Source organism: Ruditapes philippinarum, unplaced genomic scaffold (assembly GCF_026571515.1).
Source record: "Ruditapes philippinarum isolate M1 unplaced genomic scaffold, ASM2657151v2 ctg16207_1_1_1_1, whole genome shotgun sequence".
Lineage (NCBI taxonomy): Eukaryota > Metazoa > Mollusca > Bivalvia > Venerida > Veneridae > Ruditapes > Ruditapes philippinarum.
The window spans coordinates 388-28,116 of NW_026863831.1; the positions used below are offsets into that span (position 1 = coordinate 388).

General features: G+C 32.7%; 2 protein-coding genes across 2 annotated transcripts; one reads left to right on the forward strand and one right to left on the reverse strand.

Annotated features, from left to right (window-relative positions):
• Window positions 1-372: 372 nt before the first annotated feature.
• LOC132723438 (aldehyde dehydrogenase, mitochondrial-like) lies at window positions 373-5,424 on the forward strand (the record flags this gene model as incomplete). Its single annotated transcript, XM_060708163.1, is given in 3 exon segments — window positions 373-509; window positions 2,651-2,765; window positions 3,496-5,424. Coding segments are annotated over 3 exon segments (285 nt in total), but the record flags the coding sequence as incomplete, so codon positions are not given.
• A 775-nt stretch (window positions 5,425-6,199) lies between these two features.
• Window positions 6,200-27,195, reverse strand: LOC132723440 (gamma-tubulin complex component 4-like). Its single transcript, XM_060708165.1, has 16 exons — window positions 27,165-27,195; window positions 25,589-25,749; window positions 23,914-23,970; window positions 20,886-20,965; window positions 19,889-20,098; window positions 19,186-19,192; window positions 18,538-18,715; window positions 17,699-17,823; window positions 16,830-16,986; window positions 15,656-15,763; window positions 14,451-14,580; window positions 13,412-13,589; window positions 12,838-12,972; window positions 12,272-12,388; window positions 7,048-7,187; window positions 6,200-6,551 (listed from the first exon to the last, which is right to left on the reverse strand). Exons 1-16 carry the CDS (start codon window positions 27,193-27,195, stop codon window positions 6,545-6,547), a joined length of 1,821 nt encoding a protein of 606 aa, XP_060564148.1. The 3' UTR covers window positions 6,200-6,544.
• Window positions 27,196-27,729: the final 534 nt, after the last annotated feature.

The window sequence follows — 27,729 nt, forward strand, 5'->3', positions numbered from 1 at the left end:
GAGATTCTTGTATTGCCTTTTACTGCAAAAACTTTTTTTATTGGCAAGCAATAAAAAAGTCGAGCGCGCTGTCTTACGGACAGCTCTTGTTTAAAGTGACATTATGCCCATCCAAAGTAAAAAAAGTCAACTGGTAGAAATAAAAAGAACTTGACATATTGCCATAACTGTGTTCAACTTTAAATTTTACTATGGAACAAAAAAATATTTCATTTTCTTTAAAAATTGTTTAAAATGTATTGCTTACGCTCATTTCTTTAAATAGAGTGTCACATTGTTGGCACATCTGTTGCCTCAGATAAAAAGGAAAGTCCTGTACTACACATTTATCATGTTTATGTGATGTTGTAGATTTTCGGCCCAGTTCAACAATTGATGAAGTTCAAGACAATTGACGAGGTAATAGAACGTAGCAACATCAACAGATATGGTCTCGCAGCAGCCGTGGTAACAAATGACCTAAGCACAGCCTTAAACGTGGCCAACAGTGTCCGAGCCGGAACTGTATGGTAAGCGATAACTCTAAATTAAAGCAGAAATAATGGCTTATTTTACTAGTACTGAGCTTGCCTGCTCTTTAGGCTTGAATATGGCAAGCCAGTATTATTACCAGTATATTCTAATACTATCAGAGATTTTCTATATAAATCAAAGTAGGCTGGAAGCTTGCATTATTTTCCCACAACACCCATCGTCATTCGTGTTCATTCCTTGAGCTACATACATTTATATTTATGTGCATGCTTTGTCAGGGATCAAAGATATCTGAAGTTCCCTCATCAAATTTACAACTACATGTACTTACTGATTACAAATCATCAAATTTAAAATGTTTTATTTTCATACGGGAAATTTATATACAATTTTTTGTTGTTTATTTAGCAGATTGGAATAACCTATTAGTTCAACAATGTGTCTTTCCCTTTCATCACTTTTATGTGTTAGAATGGAAATAGATTTTCATTTTGAGTGTGTTGTGGTAAAGTACAGGGTGGGCCTTGCTGCTTACCGGTATCTTTGTCCATATTGTGCAATAATATACCACAATGCACTGGGAATTAGTATCTAAATTGTATATCTTAATAATATAAAGAGAATTATGATACATTGAGTATATCCCCCAGTTTCAGTGTATCATCAGCTATCAGTGAACTATCATGAAGTGATGTGATCATCAAGATAGATTTTTAAAATGTTTTATTTTTAGCTCGACTATTCGAAGAATATGAGAGCTATTGTAGTCGCCCCGGCGTCAGCGTCCGCGTCGGCGTCTGCGTTGGTTAAAGTTTTTTGTAAAGTGAAATATCTCAATTATTGCTTGAGATATTCAATTGAAACTTACAATACTTATTTATAGTAACAAGGTACATCAGATTGACAAGTTGGATAACTCTACCTACAATATTGACAGAATTATGCCCCTTTTTAACTTAGAAATTTTGGTTAAAGTTTTTTGTTAAGTCAAATATCTCAATTATTGCTTGAGATATTCAATTGAAACTTACAATACTTATTTATAGTAACAAGGTACATCAGATTGACAAGTTGGATAACTCTGTCTACAATATTGACAGAATTATGCCCCTTTGAAACTTAGAAATTTTGGTTAAATATTTTTTGTAAAGTCAAATATCTCAATTATTGCTTGAGATATTCAATTGAAATTTACAACACTTTTTTATAGTAACAATGTACATCATTTTGCAAAATTGCATAACTCTGTCTGCAATATTTGCAGAATTATTTGCCCCTATGAAACTTAGAAATTTTGGTTAAAGGTTAAAGGTCTTCAAAGATATTTACTTGAAACTTTACACATGTACTTAGGGTCATAATTTGAGGGTCATAATTGTATGTCACTGACCAAGTTCCATAACTCTATCTTGCATTAAGGCTGATTCATATCGCCTTTTCTACTTAGTCTCTTGGTTAATGTTTACATGCAAGTTTTACATATCTCAATAACAATTAAAGATATTTATTTAAAACTTCACATATGCATTTAGGGTCAGAATTGTAGGTGACTGACAAAGATCCATAATTCTATCTTGCATTTAGGCTGATTTTTCTTCCCCTTTTCAACTTAGAAATTCATGATAAAGTTTTGCTTGTAAGCTGTTATCTCCATAACTACTGAAGGGTTTGTGCCTTTTTGGGACAATTTTATGCATTCATAATAATAAAGCAGTGATTTACTTGATAAAACATCTTAATAACAAGCCTTTGTACCTTTTCTGTCAAATTTATGTATTCATAGGTAATTAGTATTATTATACTCGATAAAACACCCTTATAATGACATTACCTTCCAAATAGTCAAGCCAATACTGTATAATTAGACTCTCTCTAAGGCCTATAACATGAATTTTTAAAAAAAGATTAGCCCTTTGGTGAACTTAGAAAATTTAACATTATCAAGGCTCTTTTACTATCAAGCACTTAGAATAGTCGAGCGTGCTGTCCTACTGACAGCTCTTGTTTTCTAAAAAATTGAAAAGATTTTTCTCAATTTTATGAAAACTGTTTTAGTATTTTGTTAATTTTCTATTTGAATTATAACATTATGTCGGTGTCTTTCGGTTAATTATTGTAATATGTGTTGTGTATTTTCTTCTGAGTACTGGTAGTTACAATTCGTTGTTGATTTCAGGGTGAATTGCTACGATGTGTTTGACAGTTGCGCACCTTTTGGAGGGTTCAACATGTCTGGTAATGGACGTGAACTTGGAGAATATGGACTTGAAGCCTATACGGAAGTTAAACATGTAAGTTTTACAGATGGGTATAACAAACAAATCTATAATAATAACATATGAAATATTGATAATATACTGACGACTTGAATTAAGAACCATTTGACCTCATTTCTAGTTTTATCTCAGTGTGTTGATACAGAAGCATTTCCTATAGTTGGTTCCCTTTCTTTTCATTTGGAGCATGCTCTACAGGAGTCTGTGATGGATGATTTTATACAGATTTAATTTAACATTAATTACTTTTGAGTTTGTTTCTAATACTAAATGTTATTGATATATATATGAGCTGTGTCATGACAAAACTAAATGGTTTTGCGACCAGCATGGATCCAGACCAGCCTGCTCATCCGCGCAGTCTGATCAGGATCCATGCTGTTCACTATCAGTTTCTTTACTTGATATATGGTCTGTAAGCGAACAGCATGGATCCTGATCAGACTGCGCGGATGCGCAGGCTGGTCTGGATCCATGCTGGTCGCAAACCCATTATGTTGGTTTTGTCGTGACGCAGCTCATATAAAGATTATGTGTAAATACAGTGCCATCTACTAATTAGCATCAGTTCCATGACTTTTGAACTGTTCAAGCCAGACGGTACAACTTAACTTTTATTCTATTATTATTGTAACTTTATTATTGCACAAATTGATAAACTTATGTATTTATAGCTAAAGACATTAATTGTTGTGTTTTTTAACCTTAATTAGCACATAAAAATTCTATTTTGTTTGTTTTTCAGGTGTGTATTAAAGTGCCTCCAAAGAATTCATAAATTAAACCATGAAACTTTTGTCAGTGTGAATCAATTTGAAATACAATCAAAACCTAATTATGTTTGAAAAAGTGTCTCTTATAAAAGTGGTGAAAAAACAAACTCATCAGGTATATAACCATCAACAGATTGTATGAATTTGCCACATTGTGTTGACGTATTATTGTTAATTATATATATTTTGCCATTTGTGAGAATTTATGCAATAATTGATGATTCTTGAAGGTTACTTTTAAATGAGGAGTCATTCAGAAAGTGCTAGAAAACCATATACATATTTCTCTTATAATATTGTATTGTATTATTATGTATATAATATATATATGAATTTGTTTATAAAAATTTTCAGACTCATAACTATGCTTTACATGTTAGTTATAATAATAATAATAATAGTACATTTATATATATTTTGTTAGATTTATTTTTTGGTTATATGGGATACATGTGTTACATGGGAACAATGAGTGATCTATCACAATTATGATGATATTAAATTTAGAGCTAGCTATTAAATTATGTGTTTTCTATGTATGGGCAGGTTTACCACTATTTTCACAAAAAAAAAGATGTTTGATGTTCGTGCTATAAATACATTGTCTATGATGAGTACGGGTTAATAACTTCATGCGATTATAAGTGTAACATTCATTTTAAAGTGACCTACAGCTTTTCTTAAGGTTGAATATGATATTTTACATAAATCGTTTCATATAATTGTTGAATCAAAATTTTTTTTATGAAATTTGCAGTCGATAAAATAATAAACAATAAGGAAACCCCACGATTATCTCAAATCTACTGGTCCACTCTCTATAAGTAAATAAGTAAAGCAAACAATTTGTTTCTCGATCTTTTTATTAGACACAAACGTCACTGATGCGCTATAAATAGCTCTTAAAACGCTGTTTTGAAGACGGCTTAACAGTGATATGATGCGCTTTTCCAAGATAAAGTTACCAAGTTTGAAACAACACAGAATTGTTTTTTCCAACAAAAAATAAGAGCTGAAGGCTGCTTTAAGTCCATTTAGCAACAACAGTAATGTTTAAAACCTTGATGTAGCAAGTATCTATTTACATTATAAATGTCAATTGGATCTATATCTTATTTTGTCACAATTGTTTCGTAATGATTCACACAGAATTGAATAAGCATGTTTTCCCTCTATAGAACAAACTTAATGAAATATTAATGAAAATGTGTAAGCTTTAAATATGCAGACCATATTTAGATATACATGTAGGTCTTGTAGGTTAAAATGCAACACAAATCACATTTGGTATATAAATAAAGTCACTGGCTCAGAATGAAATAAAAACCTTAACTTTTCATCAAACTTTTCATCATACCATGAATTTTTCATTAATCTTAGAAAAGCATTAATTTTGCAGTCTTCACTCAGGTTAACAATAAATGGGTACTTATTGCATTGTTATTTTTCATTATTGTGTTTTATATATGAAAAAGAACTCATAAAAGCTGGTATTATATATAATTAGATAGTTTACTTTGTACAACATTGCTCTTGCAAGGGTAAAAAAAAATACAATTTGAGAATTACTTACTGTAATGTGTTATTAAATGCTATTTTCTCTTGTTTTAAGATTAAAATCACTGTAAATTTGATCATTTTTTTTTGGTTTTTTACAGTGTGTTAGCTTTTAACAATGTAGTAAAGCAACATTCTTATTTTGTTTATAACATAAATGTATGAATGAAAGGCATTGTATAAATTAGTCACATAACATCCTTTGTCTCAAATACATTGGTCCTTATTGCACTTTTAGGTAGCTCTAGGTATATGTAATCTGCACAATGTACATGTATAACTGTAGGGCCAAATGTCATTTGTCGACAATAATATATATATTGAAATAAACAGGTTTTGTTGTATTTTGTTTGAAAATTGAATCCTTTTCTACCACATAAACTTTAACACTGACTTTCCAGCTTTACTAGTGGAGGAAAAATCTTGGGTACCCCTGAGCAGACAAGCCAATATTAACAGCAGGATTCCTTCTTTCTGACTATTTACCGTTAAAGGAGCCCAACTGAGGTAAAAAAGTCTAAAACTGGTAATTCTTATATTGATCAGTTGAAGCATTAAAATGGAAAAAATCTGCAACTAATAATAGTAAAATGTATTAAAAGAAAAATTGAAAAATTGAATTCTGTGAAATCTTTAGCCCGATTCGAGTTAAAAGCTGCAATGCTTTTCATTTTCGAGTCATTTTTCCCCAACAAAAATGACGATTCTTTAAAAATGGAATGAGGGAATAATCGCAAGATCCAGACCTACATCAAATTGTACACAGATCTCAGAAAAATATTTTCCCTCCCGTCAGGTCAAAAAACATCAGTTGAGTCTCTTCCAAGTTGCTGATAACCTTTGCCACCAGAATTGAGCAGGATTCAATTAAGAAATTCAGCAGGTTGAGAGTTAAATAATCTTTCTATATTTAGAATCATTTACCTTATTTCTGATTGCTACATAAATTTAGAAAACACAAAAAAAGTACTTTTCAAAGTTTATTCAGTAAGAAAATAAAGACAATAATAACTCAGATCTAGTACAATATTAACTTTCAATTCAAGTGCCTATTTTGTTAAAATTGCAACTGCATAACAAGTTTCTTTATACATGTATTACAGAAAAGTTTTTTTTCCCCCCTTCAAATCAGGCATTTTATTAATACAAATGTATTCTATTGCATAAATATAACAAGTGATAGTAACATAGCAACACATATTTATTAGCTAATTTAATCCTTTTTCTGACAATTGGTCCTCGCTTTCCTTAAATCTCTATATGTAATGTTTACAACTCTATATGCAATGTGTACAACTCTATATGTAATGTGTACAACACTATATGTAATGTGTACAACACTATATGTAATGTGTACAAGATGTTCTCTCTCTCTGTTGATTGAATGTATACACTATTTCTCCACTTCAATATGGCACTTTTATCACAGTTTAGCCTTCATTCTGTAGGTCTACAATATTCCATTCAGTAACTGAAAAACATTTATATTAGTTTTTAAATTTGATTGTGTAGATATACATGTATATAATATCATAGACTCTCTAGGTTCCGTTCCATGAAACCAAACAGTAATGAGCAATCAGTGTATCAAGGAAACAATGGCTTAAAGATCCTTTGATAACTAGTCCTACATGTAATACAGGTAACTTAAAATCTTGAAAATTACATGTTCCTGATTTTTCCATTAGTTAAAAATAAAACTGATCTGCTTTCAAGAAGGCAAATGCAGTCATTGATTGGCTTATTGAAGGTCAAGAAATGGTGACCTCAAATTGGTGTCTGTCAGATCCTTAAGGTGTAGCTTTATTTAGGAGCTGATTTTAATAAGATTGAGATAAACATGACCTCGTATTTATGAATACAACATTTGCAAGACCAAACATTTCTTTGAGTAAGCCAATCAGACAGGTTTATATTCGAACAAACTCGAAAGAATAACATATGAAATACATTTTGGTCATAATTACCTTCCTAACTGGCCACCAGATATGGAGAAGAATTTATTAAAATCGAGGCGTAGTAATAGCTGTGCTAAATGTGGACTGGAACTGTTACTTCTTACACTTGACAACATCTTAAACAACAAGCTTGACTGGCGCTGTAAATTCTGTAATAAATAAAAACAATATTTTATCACATTTTTAGCTCACCTGTCACAAAGTGAACGGGTGAGCTTTTGTGATCGCTTTTCGTCCGGCGTCCGTCCGTCGTCCGTAAACTTTTGCTTTAAATGACATCTCCTCATAAACCACTGAGCCAATTTCATCCAAACTTCACAGGAATGTTCCTTTGGTGGTCACCTTTAAAAATTGTTCAAAGAATTTAATTCCATACAGAACTCTGGTTGCCATGGCAACCGAAAGAAAAATCTTAAATATCTTCTTTTAAACAACCCTAAGAGCTAGAGCTTAGATATTTGGCATGAAACATCTTCTAATGAGTGTCTACCAAGTTTGTTCAAATAAAAGCCCTGGGGTCAAAATTGGCCCCGCCCCAGGGGGTCATAGATTTTCCCTATATGCATATAGTAAAAACTTAAAAAATCTTCTTTTAAAGAACCAAAAGAGCTAGAGCTAAGATATTTGGCATGAAACATCTTCTAGTGAGTGTCTACCAAGTTTGTTCAAATAAAAGCCCTGGGGTCAAAAATTGGCCCCGCCCCAGGGGGTCATTGATTTTCCCTATATGCATATAGTAAAAACTTAAAAAATCTTCTTTTAAAAAATTGTAAGAGCTAGAGCTTAGATATTTGGCATAAAACATCTTCTAGTGAGTGTCTACCAAGTTTGTTCAAATAAAAGCCCTGGGGTCAAAATTGGCCCCGCCCCAGGGGGTCATTGATTTTCCCTATATGCATATAGTAAAAACTTAAAAAATCTTCTTTTAAAAAATTGTAAGAGCTAGAGCTTAGATATTTGGCATAAAACATCTTCTAGTGAATGTCTACCAAGTTTGTTCAAATAAAAACCCTGGGGTCAAAATTGGCCCCGCCCCAGGGGGTCATTGATTTTCCCTATATGCATATAGTAAAAACTTAAAAAATCTTCTTTTAAAGAACCTTAAGAGCTAGAGCTTAGATATTTGGCATGAAACATCTTCTAGTGAATGTCTATCAAGTTTGTTGAAATAAAAGCCCTTGGGTCAAAATTGGCCCCGCCCCAGGGGGTCATTGATTTTCCCTACATGCATATAGTAAAAACTTAAAAAATCTTCTTTTAAAGAACCCAAAGAGCTAGAGCTAAGATATGTAGCATGAAACATGTTCTAATGGGTGTCTACCAAGTATGTTCAAATAAAAGCTCTGGGGTCAAAACTGGCCCGCCCCGGGGGTCATTGATTTTCCTTATATGTGTATAGCAAAAACTTAAAAATCTTCTTTAAAAAAACCCAAATAGCTAGAGTTTAGATATTAAGCATAAAACATCTTTAAGTAAATATCTACAAAGTTTGTTCAAATAAAAGCCCGGGGGTCAAAACTGGCCCTGCCCCAGGGGTGTCATTGTTTTTAACTATATGTGTATAGTAAAAACTTAAAAAATCTTCTTTTAAAAAACCCAATGAGCTAGAACTTAGATGTTTAGCATGAAACATCTTCTTATGGGTATCTACCAAGTTTGTTCAAATAAACAAATAAAAGCCCTTGGGTAAACATTTGCCCGGGGGGGGGGGGGGGGGGCTATATACAGGTGAGCGACCTCAGGGCCATCATGGCCCTCTTGTTTTGTTGTTGTTGCACTTAAAGTCGCACCAGCACAGTATAGGTAATATGGTGACTTTCCAACTTTACTGGTGGAGAAAGACGTCAGGTGCCTTTAGGCCATTATTTTTTGATATTTCGGTTTACAGACCCGCCGACTCTGTATTTTGGGAAAATGAAAAAAAAAAAAAAAAAAAATCTGCCCCCAAAAAAATTCTGTGTTGTCTTGTAATACGCTGCTAATAATACGACTTGTCAAAGAAATGTCGCGGTAAGTATTTTAATTAACTGTTAAACCTACCACATGCCAGACTATTTTACCTACGATCTATACAGTGAGATACTGCAACCGGTTATCTTTACTCGAGAATAGCCTGTCGTCTGCTAGTTGGGCAAAGTGTTTATTGGTGTATTATGAAAGAATGTCTGTTAAATGGGGTCAAGCCATTCTCACAGAATTATAATTAGGCTTTGATCATATTTCATCAATGCATTGAAGGTCGAAATGCGTAAAAATGTAAAACAACCAAACAACCAAACAAACAAAAAACACGCCAAATTACGTAAGCAATTACATTCAAGGACAGAGCGAGAGAAATCTGCTGCAATTGACAAGATCAGTATTTTCAGATTTAACAAAAACTAGAAATGTGTCCATAGGACACGGATGCCCCCACACGCCACTGTTCTGTCAATCTTATGACTCTAGGTCAAATATTTTTTGGACTACATGTGCCACAAGTTGAAAACTAAAAATCAACAAAGGGCCATAATTCTGTTAAATTTGGTCGCAGCAAAAATTCTTTCCTTTACTACCATCTACACATTAAGGTTGTTAATCCCTGGAAGTTTAAGCAAAATCTGCCATCCGGTTTAAGAGGAGTTGCGTTCACAAAATTTCTACATAGTATATAATGAAAAAATAAAAAAAGGGCCATTATTCTGTTAAATTTGGTTGCAGCAACAATTCCTTTCTTTACTACCATCTACACATTAAGGTTGTTCATCCCTGGAAGTTTAAGCAAAATCTACCATCCGGTTTAAGAGGAGTTGCATTCACAAAATTTCTACATAGTTTATAGTGAAAAAATCAACAAAGGGCCATAATTCTGTAAAATTTGGTCGCAGCGAAAATTCCTTCCTTTACTACCATCTACACCTGAAGGTTGTTCATCCCTGTAAGTTTAAGCAAAATCTGGCATCCGGTTTAAGAGGAGTTGCGTTCACAAAATTTCTACATAGTATATAGTGAAAAAATCAACAAAGGGCCATAATTCTGTTAAATTTGGTCGCAGCAAAAATTCCTTCCTTTACTACCATCTACACATTAAGGTTGTTCATCCCTGTAAGTTTAAGCAAAATCTGCCATCAGGTTTAAGAGGAGTTGTGTTCACAAAATTTTACATAGTATCTAGTGAAAAGATCAACAAAGGGCCATAATTCTGTTAAATTTGGTCGCAGCGAAAATTCCTTCCTTTACTACCATCTACACATTAAGGTTGTTCATCCCTGTAAGTTTAAGCAAAATCTGCCATCCGGTTTAAGAGGAGTTGCGTTCACAAGATTTCGGGACGTACGGACGGACGGACTCACTGACGGACGGACGGACAAGTGCAACGCTATATGCTCCCACATTGTGGGGGCATAAAAATTAGTCTTTAAAAGCAGATTGAATGCAGGTTTCAAACAAAAAAAAAAAAAAATGCCCGCACTTACTTTTAATAGATTTTTATGTCAAAAATTGACCCGCTAATTATCCGATAAAAATATTTTCACAATGGGCAGAATTGAACAAGACTTTGTGTAATCTTTTCTTGACAGTTTTTTTTAACATCTGATCTATAAAGAAATGAGTGCAAGTCAGCTGATTTTCGGCACCTTTGATGATTCAGATTACACAGCAGTGTGTAAACATCAAAGAATGACAGATTCTTTTGAAGAGCTCGCTTGCCACTTGTCATAAGTCATTGTGTGTAGATTTCATGTATGTTTTTAAACAATGGCAATATGAGCAAAAGTTTTTTTTTGTGTATTTAAACAATCTTTGGAATAGACAATCGGCGATGTATTTAATTTCATTGCTCTAGTAAGTACTATGTATATGTATGCACCACATTTATAGTTATGAAAACTTTTTTTTTTTTTTTTTTTTCCCGCCGCCGACCCTACCTTTTTTTGGAAAAAATCAGTAAACCAAAATATAAAAAAAAATTGGCCCTATGTGCATTATTTCAGGCACCAACCAGCACCAGAGTAGAACTCCCAATGTTCTGTAAGCTAGCTAGATAACTTCCTCACATGAAAGTATCCAAAGTCTGTTGGGATTCAAACCTACAGTGGTAAGAGGGCAGGTGATTTGGAGTCAACGACCTTTACCACTTGGCCATGGGTGCCCCTTATTATGATTTACAGGGACCCAATGGTAAATAGTGAGAAAACAGGTAAAAGTCAAAATAAGTTTACATTTTACCATAATGCCTTTCAATTTTATAATTTACTTCTCATGAGTGAACAATAACTCACAAGATCTAAAGAACTTTCTGGAAATATCTGTAGGAATTTAAATTTTAAATGCAATTCATAAAAAAGTGGGGCAGCCTTTTTTACATTTTAGGCAGATTTATATTTTACTCTAAACATTCTCCAATATCAACTGCTAGTCAATCACCATGAAAACAGTCAATTTATAGTTAATTAAATAAAACTTGACAATGAAAAAATGAGCATAATGACACTTTAATTCCGTGGTTGTGAAAAGATTAAGCTTGTAAAATTACTCTTCTAAGAGATACTTTTCTTACCATCATGACTTTGGACATTCTGTCAACAGACAGAAGAATGCTGAATGTGATAAGATATTTTATATAAAGGCTTATGAACTTGTTTAAAGTGCATTATTTCCAATATAGAATATGTAAAGGGTTTTCATGGAGGGGCACTTGAAAATCTGAAATGAATCTGAACCAAATGTGTTACTTATTGAGATGACTATCAAATTTATTTTTTTCAGACAAAGAAAATTGCTCGTTTTTTTTGTTTTGTTTGTTTCTAACATAACAAAAATTATAACATTTACAATATTAGCTTGCATTTATAATTATACATTTGTAAATATACCACTACATTTTAACTTTAAAATCATTTTATATTTAAACTGTATATAAAATCTTCAAATTTTGCACTTTTTTTGCATATTTAAAAAAAACTTGAAATTGTAACTTTAAAATAACCTTCTCTTAACATATGGTATGAGAGTATTAAATGTTTGACTGAATTTCGATAATTAAGTGAAGCAGCCATGAAATTCACCTATTTCCACTCCACACATCATCTCATAATGATTGACCATTCCTGCCAAGTAATTCCAAAGTCTGTCGAGGACACAATTTGTAATATTCAGAAAGAATGTGTAAAATCAAAATGTAATAGTGAATGAATATAATTTAATTTTAAATCAACTTAACCATTTTTTACACGTCTAGATTGAAAGTTACCTTGGCAATGTTTTCCAGTTGCAAGGCATCATTATGTGACATAGGTGTTTCACAGCGTACAACAAGGGAGGTAAACACTGTACACTGATCCAAAATCTCATATAAACAATGGGCAACCTGAAAAAAATACAACAAGGGGAGACAACATTGCATATATTAAAAATTACAAACTGCTACCATTTCAAAAACACGCAACTTCAATTATTTGATAATCCCTTCCAAATGAAACACATATCTATAAAAAAAAAGAAAAAGAAAAAGAAAGAAACAAAAAACAACATAACAGTATCGTGATTTCAAATTAGGCTTTAATAAAATCCATCGACACATAATCATTATTCAGTACTTCATTTCAGATAAGGAAAGAGAAAGGTGTACCGGTATTACATTAGACACACTGTCATCCACAAATTGTATGCAAAAAGCAAGCACTTCTCTCCAAAATCAAAATTCTTAAATCTGCCATCTATTCACCAATTACTTCTTCTTCCTCAGTAACCAAGCATAGACTACTTATTGACAAAAAAAAATTCCCTAAAAAAGTTTGTAAAATAAGAAACACTTACAGACTTCATATGGACAAAGCTCTGGGCAAGAAGGGCAGAGAGAAAATGATCGTGGGCCAACTTGACGGCCTCATAATCTCGGGTGGTTTTGATCTTCTCTACTAGTATACCATACTGAGATTCTATCACATCAACCTGTCATTAAACAATTTACAAACAGATAAATTCTGTGTCTTATTGGCATCAATTATTGAATTTATTAATCAATATTGATCAATTATTAGATTATAATGAAACAAAAAACATAATCACATGTTCAATGATTCATTCTGATAAGTTATCATTAAACCATAATTAAAGGTACTCCACTGAGGTCCAAAAGCCTAAAATCATAAAATTTGAGTTTGGTGCAGAGATCAGCTTTGGCACTTAAAACAAAAAGAAGTGAAAAAGATAATTAAGAAATATACTTGGAAATTAATTTAAAAAATACCACACCATGACAATGCTTGTTACTATAAAACTATTAAGTAAGTAAATGACTTTGAAGAGGTTTGTTGTTAAATAACTTAATTATAAGATCTCCCAATATTTTAATGAACATTTAACGTGTCAATTCAAACTCTTGACTTACTTGAAGATAATACTGTAAATTATCAACTAGGAATGACATATGATTTCTAAGCTGCCATTTTAACGCCTCGGCAGGCTCGTTAGTTCCGTGTTTTCTACTCATCTGTATGATCCAGCACTGATGCAGATCAAGTTGCGTCCGTCTGACCACAAGCAGGAATCTGAACACTCGGTTATACCTGGTGAATTATATCGTATTATCTGTTATTTGTCAGACTTAACAATAACAAGAACTGTCCGTAGGACAGCCTGCTCTTATATACTTAGTGCTTGATAGTAAAACAAGAGCCTGGATGATGAAGAATTTTCTAAGTTCATAAAGGGTCAAAATTCTGTCAAAATCCATTTAATAGTGATTGACCTTGGATAGTGACCTCCTATTATACTCTCAAAAAAAGTCTGTGAAATTTCAACCCATTCCTTTCAGTAATTTTTGGAGATACCAACTGGCACGCAAAAACTTGACCAAAGTTCATAAATTCTATTTTCATCTTCATATTATCAAATAATTTCTAATATATATTCTTAAAACAGAAAATTTCTTAAAATAGGAAACAGACTCCTTCCACATTTGTAAATAAAAGAAAAACAAGTTTTCCAATTTCTATGATAGTTTATACAGACTTCATCTTAGTTCAATGTAAAGGAAACTATTAACTTATAGGCACACTCTCAAATCTGTTCCTGAAACCAACCAGTACTGAACAATGAGTGCAAAGTTTCTTGCTAAAGGAGACAACGCTTTCTCCCCTAACAGGGTTTGAACCCACCACCGCTAGCTATTTCTTAGATAACTGGTGGGAGGTGTTAGACATGTCACAGTGGACTCAAACCCGAGACCCTCGAAATATCGTTCCGCGGCACTACCGACTGAGCTGGCCACTTACACATATTCTCCCCTAAAAAGTGAACAGTTCTAAACAGTTACAGACTTATGTTAATGTCTAGGCCATGCAGTTATAATTCTATGATAGGAATTGTGTTACTAGATGGTGCTAACAATTTACATGTCAGATAAAAGTAGAGGGAAGCGTACTTACTTTTCTAAAACAACTGGAGTAAAGAATATATGCAGCGGCCATTGTACTGAATATTTCAAGGACAGACTATTCCATCCTATGTCCACCACTGTAGATGACTGGCTACTCCCACTACTGCTTGTGGAATCCTCTGAAACCAAACAAAAAATATTGCAAAGTTTGTTGGGTTTTTTTTTTTTTATTCATTTTGTTTTGTTCTTAGTCACGCTTACAGTGTAATGGTCATATCATCACATATATGCAGTAACGGATTAGCTTCTTACATAATTTAATAAGAGTTAACCTGTTACTGCACAAAGGTGTTGATATGGAGGCTTTATAGCTTTACAAATTACTGGAGGAAAAGGGCCTCAGTGTATTATTTCAGACAAAAGCCAGCACAGGTTCTAACCGCCAATCTTCTGTGAGCCAGCTGGATAGATTTCTTGCATATGAAAACTGTCTAGGTTGAGCAATCGGATTTTTTTCAGTCATGTAATCAGGTTTTTTTTTTTAATGAGTCTTGACAAAATGCAAATTGTAAATTTTTAATGTAAAAAAATTAGTAAATAGAGGATATTTGTTTGTTTTGCATGTAAGATTGAAATATAATTTCACTGAGTGAACACCAGATGCAATATTTTCACAAGTGGCGTAGCCACGAGTGAAAATATAATAGCTGGTGTTCACGAATGAAATATATTTCAATCTTATATGTAAAACAAATAAATTTTCTTTTTATTTTATGCTTTTTCAGTGATTTTAAGTAATTTTTTACTGATTTTGCCGCGTAACGTCGCGCATTCTCCTTTGTGACGTCATTATATCATGACGTCACATCATCAGTTTTGAAATCTAGTTCCGTTGAATTTCTCTAATTTTGTTAAATTTCTAACATGATCTATGATGACATTGACTTTCTTTTCCTAAAGAAGCAAAATTTACGTATGACGGCATTTATTTCTGCCTGTTATTCCATTTAGTTATGATTTTCTGTTCATCCGCATTCAGATATAGTCCGGCTACAGTGAAAATTATATTTTATAAATTTCACTAGTGGTTTATCAGAATATAATCATCTGATATATTACAATAAAATACTGGAAAGCATGAAATAAAAACATATTGCCATTGGAAATTTAAGGTTACCTTGTATTGACAAGTTCATACACACATGGCATTGTTCAAGAACATGTGGATATGTATTTGTAGATACTAGCACTTACTTTTCTGTGGTTTAGGCGCTTGTTTGACGGAGAGTCTGAACCTCTGTAATAATGCCTCATCATGAAATAAAACGTTCCTAGCAGCACACAGGTACGCTGCATTTACATCTGTAAAACATACATTTATTATCTCATATACAAATATGATAGACATCTTGAAGCCATATAAAGTAGAATACGTATGTTTCATTCAAAACCTTGATTATAGACGTGTTTAAGGGGAGTGGCAGCCTAGTGATTAAGGTGTCTACCTCTCAACCCAGGGATCATGGGTTCGAGCCCTAATCTGGTCACAACCATGTTTCTTCATATGACACCAGTACTGATTTATTCCAGGAAGCAGTCTTGAAAGTGAGTAATATAAGTTGCAAGAACTTGTTTTGCAATTAAGGTTAAAGATCCTGTAACACAAATTTTTTTATGGTTTTATATTATAAATGTGATGCTCAAATTAAGATTTATCAATTTTGTAAGTTATAAAAAGCATTATTTATAAAGATATTACCGAATTTAACATTTCATGTAAATAAAAGGAGGTAAGTAACAAAAAATCTACTTTCTATAAAGTCTAAGTCAAATTTTTCAATAAGAAATGAATGCATATATTTTAATGATTACATATAATATGTACAAATATTTGCAGTTTATATTTTACATATTCTTCGATGTTTGAAAATTGTTTTATAAGCATAATTATATACATATATAATTTATAATTTCAAGTGTGGTATACATCCTCAATTACAACATACAGGATCTTTAAATAAATATGTGTAAACCAATAGACATTTATTGACTTTATTAGACTTTATGATGAAATATTAAAAGGCATCTTATCTCTAAGAAATTAATATTTTTTTGTCTTCAGTAGAAAGGGTAGACATTTTATTGATAATTTTGTATAAACAGACTAAGATCATGTGAGATGCTTATTATCTGTGGAAAATAGTGTAGATTGTTAAATAATTAGTGAATAAGGTTGCAAAATGTAAACAAATTGGTTTGGTTAAACAAAATACTTTATCACTAATCGCTATGTGTACAAATGTGCAGTAATAATTTTTATTTGTGCACTTTAATGAGACAACGCAAATAAAACTCATTAATAAATTAAACTGAGTTAGGTGAACAAAAATTAAGTCTCAAATCTTTTGTTGTTAAATGTTTATAATACCATGTTCTGTAGTAGCGGACACAGGGACACGCAGCAGATGCTGAGCCTGGTCTATGAACGCCAAGTAAAGTTCACCACGACCCAGCAGGTAGAAATCTTTTATAATACGTAAATGTGCCAACAGGTCTGCTTCTTCTATTAAGATCTTCCACAGTACCTGATCATAAAAATAACAAGAATATACATTTGGGGAAAAAAATATAAGATTACAATTTTTCAGTGAATGGGTCTAGTACTCTGTCACCTCAGTGCAGTAACAGGTTAAGTCCTTCTAAATTTAATAGGGGTTAACCAGTTATAGCAGTAAGGTGACGTCTTGTCATTTTTCATCTTAAGCAGTTTCAAGCTACTTTTTTTCAGGCATACAATAGACACTTCAACAAATAAAAAATACTGTTTTATAAAAGATATTGAATGTGTGTATTACTAAATTTATTGAACAAGTTGAATAAAATTATATTATGCTTGCATCTGACGAGCATAATATTGTTTCATTCAATGAGTTCAATAAAATACACTTTGAATCTACATGAATATAATATTCTATTAATCACATATCTAAAATATGAATGGTGAACATTTACAAAGAGTCTTTTTCGCTGGCATGCCTATAGTGTAATACTAACATTAGCACACTTTTACGCTGTTTGTATTAAAGGCAAATGATGTCACGTCAAAGTGTAATATTAATTAATTATATTCATGTATATTGTAATATTGTTTTTATTAAATGGGTTTATTACACTCTCTCGCTGTGGCTTATGTGATAAAGTTATTTATTAATTCTTTCAAAACCGTGTTCTACTTTTCTGGTCTTTCATACATAAACTGAGGTAAAACAACAAACTACAACTATCATGCCAACTTACTTCAGCTACTTGTGTTCTGATATCATTGATTAGAGATTCAAACTTCATACTGTTAAAGGGAAGCTCCTGGGCAAGCTGATGAAGATCTTTAGCAAATTTCTCTTGTTTTCCTTCTAAAATATTACCTGAAAAATAAACACTTAAATTAAATAACAAATCAAGAGGACAAAAAAAACCCCAGAGCTGTTGGTAAGAGCTGTTTGTAGGACAGCGCACTTGACTTTTCTCAGTACTTGATAGATAATAATGATGTGTCGATTGTAGAAATTAGGAGTATACTTAAGTAAATTTGTTATCAAAATTCAAACAATTATTCTACCAAGTACACCAAAGACAAGCATTTCAAGTCATTGATACAAATTGTTAAGCAACAAACAAAATACGCTGTGTGGCCAAGCGGTTAACGCATCCGACCAGTAATCTAAGAATTGCTCGACACATGGGTTCAAACCACATCAGGGGGAAGCTGCTGTTTCCATGAGCAAGAAACTTAACCTTCATTTCTTAATACTGGTTGGTTCCAGGAACGGATTTGATTTTGAGGGTGTTTAAATAAGCTTATAGCTTTTAACACAATAAAACTAAAAAAAAAATTTTTAAACTTAACTATTATCATGTTAAATAAAGTGATAGTAGCTTGTTTAAGTTCAAAGTCTGCCCACACATTACATAATATTCGGAATTCGTCAATAATACATATTACGAGTACACTTTAGTAAATTTGTTATCAAATTTCAAACAATTATTCTACCGATAACACCAAAAGCAAGCATTTTATGTCACTAATATAAATCGTTTGGCAAAAAAAAGAAAATCACTATGGCAAATACAAAGTTTACTTTTCCCACGAGACACGGCAGATTTCCCTTTCTCTTGAAACATCTGTATTGATTCTCCAACAAATAAAATTTTGCTGGCTACACGTACAGGTATGTATCCTGGCAACAGATCTGATTTTATTGAGAACAGATGACTTGTCGATGAACTACTGTCCGGGGTGTTCATTTTCAGTAATTTCTGTGAAGGAAAAATCATGATTAACCTTTTTTCTGCACTTCACAATGGTTACAAAACCAATAAATTGAGTGTTCATTTTAAAAGTTGTATATAAATGAATATAGTCAATAAAAACATCTGTCATTTATAAAATTAAAGTTACAGTTAAACTTCGTTCGCTCAAACTCGGATCGCTCAAATACCTCCCTTTGCTCAAACTCATCGTCCGGTCCCGGCAAATTCCCTATATAACATATATTGTTCTACCTCGGATCGCTCGAATACTGATCGCTCGAACTCTCGAACAGGTTGTTCGGTCCCTCCAATAGAAATATAGTGAAAATCACACCTTTTCGGTCGAACAAAAAAATTTTTTAAAAAAGTGACAGTCGGCGTATCATGTTTTTAACACCTTATGATAAAGGTAATTAAGGTTGAATTATACAAAATGACATGTGATATCCGCTCATCGATATGTTTGTTTTGTTTACCGACTGTCTTTAATTAAGATGCAAACAAAATGCATATTAATGGTAATTAATGAATTAAAAGAAATGAATGAAATGTGCCCAACTTCTTTAGCTATTTTTAGAGTGTGATTCACGATAAATGTAAACTCTATATTATATTGTGTATAATAAAATAAGATAAAGAAGACTGTACTATTTTTATTTATTTTTATTTTTATTCTTCGATCATTGTTACAATGTAACAACAATACAGTTTGATAAAAACAAAGGTAACATTCAAACAGGTATATGCCTCTATGTACGATCTTATTATACATGCAAATATTTCAACCTCGGTTGGCTCGAACTACCGATCTCTCGAACAAATTTTCACGGGCCCTCCGAGTTCGAGCGAACGAAGTTCGACTGTATTTTGCATTGTCTTCATTAAATGCACCTCCAAAAATAGTGTTGACTTGCACAATTCTTAAGAAGAATAAAAGATTGTATGTTATGTCTTAAGGCAGCAGAGTGAGGCTACTATATAATTTTTACAACATTCTTCGAGTATCGCATTTACAATAAAATTGTTCATTATCTTAGACACGCAATGTACTATAAATACAATTTAATGACCAAAATTAAAATCTTTGAACTGATATAAATTGTCCAAAAGATATACAATTAACCAAAACAAATATTTTTTTGTCCTGTAATAAGCCATTTTTTTTTTTTAAATTCTAACCTGCACGCTGTCTTCCTGTTACTCCCATAATTTCCTAGATTCATCATCATCCTCCTGTGATTGGCTAGGTTTGGGTCATGTGACTGAATCATGTGATTCCCCTTCATTTTGGTTGGATGAAAACACTCCTTGTATGGATCATAAACATAGCCATACAATAACCAGCTGCATAGATGCTTGAATAACACACCATGACATACATGTAATACTCTGAAATACCAATGTATTATATTAATACATATTGCACGAATATAAGACTTATCACGCAGGTACAAAAAAATGTATACATTACAAGACGAATACTTGCATTAACAGATAGAGTCTTGAGACCAGGTGCTGTTGTTGCTTTTTTATAATATGTGTAGTGTTATGGAAAGCATGTCACAAGCAATTGTTTCTTTATACGATATACAGATAACAAAATTTTTTTTACTATTAAGCAAGATACAGGCTTGGGCTTTTAATGCGTTCTTGTGCTTCTGATGATGTGAATGCATAAAAAAAATGGTGCATTTACCTTGTATAAATTGTTATTGTTCTCACATTTTTACAAAATTTTGAGTTTTACATGTTGAAACCTTCTTCTACCATAGTAACTAGCTACATGTACCGGGTATATCAATGGAGGTGGGGGAGGATATTATTGTTTAATGACCCAAAAAAATAATTTTTTATTCAACCATTTACTTCATGAATGGTGCTCTAGCTAGTATAAATAAAAAGTTAAGTCAAGTTAACTCAAATATTTCATATAAAACTATCAATTAGATATATGTTGAATGTATATTAATTTCAGATATTTCACTCAGTAAAAAATTGAAAGTACCATAGCATTTATTATAGAAAATATACATACTGTGATCCAACCAAAAGCACTCCTACAAATAAAACCACTCTGAAAATAATTCCATAATTTAAAAAGCAAATGTAAACGTCCTTTTTTCAGCTAACTTTCCTGAACTTTATAAACAATCAACAAGAATAAGATATCATTTACCTTGTAAGAACATCTTTGACAAGAGGATGGCCTGTTTCACTATGTCTGTGTATTATATCCAGTATATAACAACCATGTGCCTGATAAATATAACAATATAATGAAAACAAATTGGTTCAAATGCATATAAAAAATATTTTCATCACATTTTCAGTACATTGTTTTACAGTACAACCTTTGCAGAGTAATACCCTTTGGGAGACAAAAGACTTTTGGCTGTTATTGAGAGGGTCCAGTGCTAGATAGTTCCAGGAAGAAGACACCAAAGAACTTCATATAGGTTGCAAATTTTTTTACACAATTCAGCTTACAAAAAATAATGTTTAAGTTAACTGATGTGATACATAGTCTGCTGGCATGCATGTAAAAAGAATAACCACCAACTACACAGATTTTTCACAATCTAAACAAGCAATTATCATAGTATTGCAAGCAATCCATAAGTCCCCTACCGTTTAGAACCCCATCAACATTCTGAAGGGCCATAGGCCATTCACTAATGTTTCAAATTTTCTCTATATTCAGTAAATTTGTTGGAAAAGTTCTTTAAAAGTGATCACAGGAAACAGTTTTTATGAACAGACGGACTGAAGGACACTCTAAAGTTAATATTTGAAACATCCCTGTTACCAAAATATAACATTTTAAAAGCCAAAATTCTTTAAAGAGGAGATAACTCTTGAATTAAAGATGCAATTTCATAAAAAATTTCAGCTCTTTTTGACTTATCACAAATATTGTTATATTTGCCATGTTTTAAAGCCTATTTGTTGCCAAGGGCAACTGATATTTTTTCAAAATAGGAAGAACAGATAAGACATTTGCATAATCTCAAGACTGCTATCTACCCATATGTCAAGTTTCATAAAAATATTTGCCAGTACTTTTTGCCGTTATCACTGGATTCAATTTATGTGTAAAATTTGCCATATTTTCAGTCTATGTGTTGCCATAGCAACCAGAATTTTCAACATAGGAAGAAAAGAAAAAGACGTGCATAATCTCCATACTGCCATCTATCCATATACCAAGTTTCATAAAAATATTTCCAGTACTTTTTGTGTTATCACTGGATCCAGTTTATGTGTAAAATTTGCCATATTTTCAGTCTATGTGTTGCCATAGCAACCAGAATTTTCAAAATAGGAAGAAAAGAAAAAGACATGCATAATTTCAAGACTGCCATCTACCCATATGTCAAGTTGCATAAAAATATTTCCAGTACTTTTTGTGTTATCACTGGATCCAGTTTATGTGTAAAATTTGCCATATTTTCAGCCTATTTGTTACCATAGCAACCAGAATTTTCAACATAGGAAGAAAAGAAAAAGACGTGCATAATCTCAAGACTGCCATCTACCCATATGTCAAGTCTCATAACAAGAGCTGTCGGTAGGACAGCAACGCTCGACTATTCTTATTACTTGATAGTAAAATTAATGCTTGATACAGTTACCTCCTCCTGTTTACAGGTTGGGGTCATGATTGTGAACAAGTGTGCAAAGTTTCAAAGCCATATGTCAATGGACTTTGAAAATATTTGAACTATTACAAAAACTTTAACGTAAATTCTAAGTCGAAAAAGGGGCATTATTCTGTCAAAATGCTTGATAGAGTTACCTCCTCCTGTTTACAGGTTGGGGTCATGATGGTGAACAAGTGTGCAAAGTTTCAAAGCCATATGTCAATGGACTTTGAAAATATTTGAACTATTACAAAAACTTTAACGTAAATTCTAAGTCGAAAAAGGGGCATATTTCTGTCAAAATGCTTGATAGAGTTACCTCCTCCTGTCTACAGGTTGGGGTCATGATGGTGAACAAGTGTGCAAAGTTTCAAAGCCATATGTCAATGGACTTTGAAAATATTTGAACTATTACAAAAACTTTAACGTAAATTCTAAGTTGAAAAAAGGGGCATAATTCTGTCAAAATGCTTGATAGAGTTACCTCCTCTTGTCTACAGGTGGGGTCATGATGCGTGAACAAGTGTGCAAAGTTTCAAAGCCATATGTCAATGGACTTTGAAAATATTTGACACTATTACAAAAACTTTAACATAAATTCTAAGTCGAAAAAGGGGCATAATTCTGTCAAAATGCTTGATAGAGTTACCTCCTCCTGTCTACAGGTTGGGGGTCATGATGGTGAACAACAGTGTGCAAAGTTTCAAAGCCATTATGTCAATGGACTTTGAAAATATATTGAACTATTACAAAAACTTTAAACATAAATTCTAAGTCGAAAAAGGGGCATAATTCTGTCAAAAATGCTTGAATAGAGTTACCTCCTCCTGTCTACAGGTTGGGGTCATGATGGTGAACAAGTGTGCAAAGTTTCAAAGTCATATGTCTATGGACTTTGAAAATATTTGAACTATTACAAAAACTTTAACATAAGTGGTTACGCCCAAGCCGACGCTCGGGTGACTGCAATAGCTCTACTTATTCTTATCGAATAGTCGAGCTAAAAATATTTCCATTACTTTTTGCGTTATCACTGGATCCAGTTTATGTGTAAAATTTGCCATATTTTCAGCCTATTTGTTGCCATAGCAACCAGAATTTTCAACATAGGAAGAAAAGAAAAAGACGTGCATAAATCTCCATACTGCCATCTATCATATACAAGTTTTCATAAAAAAAATATTTTCAGTACTTTTCAAGTTATCGCGGGATCCAGTTTTGTGGACGGACGGACTGACGACACGGACGTACCAACTTTTATATTTAAGAGGTAAGTCAGCTCATAAACTACACCTGGACCAAAGTCCATAAGCAAAATCAGCTCATAAAATCAAAAAAATAGCTCTTAATTTGAATTTTATGAGCTTTTGTTCTTTATTTAACTACGGAATGAAGCTCATAAATATCAAATGTTTGCTCGGACGGACGGACGGACAGACGGACGGAGGGTAAACCTAAAGTCCCCTCCGGTAAACCGTTAGGGGACTAATAATATTTGCACACTATTGATTTAACATTAACCAGTCACTGACATCTAAATAATAAGATCAATGTAATTTTTACCTTATGACTAGTGACCTGTTCAACAACAGATACTAAAGCCGGAAGCAACAATTGGTACTGAAATTATAAAAATATACAACAGTCAAGCGCGTAGACAAAGACCATCCTAGGGGTGAGATAAATTATAGTCTTGATAGACAAGTAGTCTTATTTGGAGGATTTCATAACTAGAAATGTGTCCATAGGACACGGTGCCCCCACCGCGCCACTGTTCTGTCAATCTTATGATTGTAGGTCAAATATTTTTTGAAAACTAAAAATCTTTTACTAAGTAAAGGGCAAGAACTTTACAAATACTGAATAAATCCACAAGCAAACCCTAAGGTGCATAAGTACACATGCTGACCAACATTCTTGTAAACTTTCAGACCTACAAGTCAAATACTTTTTGAGCTATGCATGAACAAGTTGAAAATTGCAAATTTATACTACTGTAAGTCAAGGGCAATAACTCTAACAAAACTGAAAAAAAAACACATGCAAAGTCCCAGGTGCATAGCTTCACAGTGATGTGAATCATTATTCCTGTAATTTAGTGATGCTGATCATTATTCCTGTAAAGTTTGTTGATTCTAATTCAAGCACTCAAGGAACAAATAACAACAAAATGAAACAGTTTTTACTAAGTCAAGGGTAATAACTCTGCAAATACTGGATAAATCCACAAGCAAAACCCCAGGTGCAAAACTAAATATGCTGAGCAACCTTTCCGTAAGGTCTAATGACTCTAGGTCAAATCCTTTTTGAATCAATGCGACAGTCAAGTTGAAAATTGCAAATATTTTATAAGTCAAGGGCAAAAACTCTAAAAATTCTAAATAAATCCAGACGAAAATACCTGGTGCACAACTACACATGCTGATCATTATTCCTGTAAAGTTTCATGACTCTATGTCAAATACTTTTTGAGTTACATGTGACACAAGTTGACTAAGTCAAGGGCAATAACTCTAAAAATATCTAGACGAAAATACCCAGGTGCACAACTACACATGTTGATCAACAATTCTGTTAAGTTTCATGACTCTAGGTCAAATACTTTTTGAGTTACATGCTACACAAGTTGAAAATTGCAAAATTTTACTAAGTCAAGGGCAATAACTCTGAAAATACTAAATAAATCCAGATGAAAATACCCGGTGCACAACTACACATGCTGATCAATATTCCTGTAAAGTTTCATGACTCTATGTCAAATATTTTTTGAGTTACGTGCCACACAAAAGAGAACGGACGGACGGACAAGGGTAAATCTAAATACCCACCAGTGAAGTGGGGGCACAAAAATCAATGTAGGGATATCAAAAAGTAGTCTTCATTATATGAAGGGTTATCTTAAGAGGTTGTATCAAAACCACTATTTGTGATGACAACCAAGATTGTATTTTAATGTCAAAATGTGATTTAAGCAATCTTTAAAAGTCATGTCTTCATAAATATTAATGTGAAAGATTAAGAATTTTTTTAACTTATTTATACAAAGACCAACAACATTTTGATAAACAAGACAATGTTCATTAACTAGTCAAATGCATAACTTATCAAAGTATCCAAAACATCTTTAACTAAATATAATATACCGGTAATACACGTATGTATAAAAGGCTTTAAACATAAGAATGGAAATTTTTCACAAATTTCGAAACTAGCAAAATATATAAAAACTTATGTTTACCTGTTGAAGCTGGCACACTAGATGAGATATTGAGAGATGAGGGTCCTTCATTAAATTGGTCTCCAGTTCTAGTATATTTGCCCAGTAGCTACCAAGTACTTTATCAAGACCACTACAAAATGCCTTCAAATACAGGCCTGCAAGTCCTTCTTGTTTTACACCTTTTAAAACAAATAAAATGTTCTTTAAGCAACCCTGTATTTTCATTTATCAATTTTAAAAATATTTTTTTCTCTTAAAAAAGTTTGTAGTGTTGTTAGCTGTTTGTGTTGTAACCTATATAAAAACTTTCAAATTTTTTAATTATTAGTCAAAACATGGGACATTTTATATTGGGGACAAACCCAACTGGAGATTAACCCACCATGATCATTTTCGTCCCAATTTAAGGGTGGCAACTGCCACCAATTTTTGCAATATGGAACGTTGTTGAAATGGAAAATGTTCAAACTCTTATAAAGGCAAACGTGTGATATAACTAAATATTAAGCCCAACCCTTGATAAGGGACTTTAAACAGTAACCTTAGCATTAACAAATAGGGATATTTGTTTAGTCAGTGTAAGATCGGGAATATAAATTTCACTGGTGAGCCACCCAAAAGAAATTTATTCAACGCAGTTTGGGCGCAGCCACGAGTGAAATTATGAACTTTTGGTGTTTCGATCTTACAATTTAAAGTAAACCCAAATTTTTTTTTTATTACATGCAAAGAAACTTTTAAAGACATTAAACCTAATATTTGGAATGAAAAGCCGGCCAAAATTAATAATCATTTACGACGTCCAGTCCATTAAGTTGGTTACCCAGTACTGTGCACGCTGGTATTTCACTGAAACAATGTAAGGGGCTTAAATTCAAAACAGTGAAATTATCAAAGTGGTAATTTCACTGTTTCAAACAGTGAAATTACCAGTTTTATATCACTGATATATTTCTATAAACCACCGAAAAGCATGTAATAAAATGGTCTAAAACATAATGTTTTGAAAATTGATCAAGATAATCTTAAATATTTAAAGCATCAATATATGATTTAAAGATTATGCTTTCTGATCAATCCAAGTTTTCACTGTCAACTTGACACCAACATAAGAATGCTTTTCTAGTCAGTAGTTATTTGACCCTTTATATTATGTCCCAGTTCAAATCAACACTGCTATGTGATATCCCTGTTTTTAAGCCAGTATGTAGCATGGAAAAAAAACTTTTGAATGAATTTATGCAAAAGCCACTCAGTTTATATACCGGTACCGCTAGCAAGATGTTGAATAACTTTCTTACAATGAAAAAATTAGAACCTGCTACAAAGAAAGGGCAGGTGATTTGAATCACACTGTCACACAATTGCACTGTTACACAGATCTTATCTCAAATACTAGTACATGCATGTGTGTAAAAAGCTTCTAACTTTCCTGCAGCTAGCTAGATAACTTACTTACATGGGAAAATATTACTTCTCATAAATTTGTTTATCATTCCTGCAACTATGAAGAACTGGTATATTTGAATTTTAAAACCATAAGTCATACAGGACTTATCTAAAAAGAAACAGTCATGCATGCATCAAAGATTACCTTGTGGGGGGTAGGCATGGTCCAGTCCCATATTTTCTTTTATGAAATGTGTTGAGTTTAGAGAAATTTAGTTTACCAAGTCTACACAGATAATTCAACTGTCCTCATCAGCATGATGAAAGAAAATGGTAGATCACTTTGAATCTGTAGAAAAAAAAAAATTTAGCCGCGTCATGACAAAACCCACATAATGGGTTTGCGACCAGCATGGATCCAGACCAGCCTGCGCATCTGCGCAGTCTGATCAGGATCCATGCTGTTCGCTTATCAACCCTATAACAAGTAGAGAAACTGATAGCGAACAGCATGGATCCTGAACAGACTGCGCAGACGCGCAGGCTGGTCTGGATCCATGCTGGTCGTATACCCACTATGTTGGTTTTGTCATGACACGGCTCATTTGTAATCTCAATTGATGATGTTTATCATTGATACATGGTAAGTAGCCAATCTTCTTGATCAGTCTCCACTGTATATTTTAGGAGTAAAATTTGTTGATAATAAAGTGAGCAAGAGCACCAATATAAATATTTTATGTTAACCCTTTCACTCCATAAGGACGGCA

Excerpts from the sequence above, each read along its gene's own strand:
- LOC132723440 (XM_060708165.1), bottom strand. The coding sequence starts at position 27,195 with ATGGGACTGGACCATGCCTACCCCCCACAAG. Across the intron at positions 20,099-20,885 it reads GTCAAAGATGTTCTTACAAG|AGTATTACATGTATGTCATG; the intron begins GTAAATGATATC and ends TTGGTATTTCAG. Across the intron at positions 13,590-14,450 it reads ACTCCAGTTGTTTTAGAAAA|GTATAACCGAGTGTTCAGAT; the intron begins GTAAGTACGCTT and ends ATAATTCACCAG.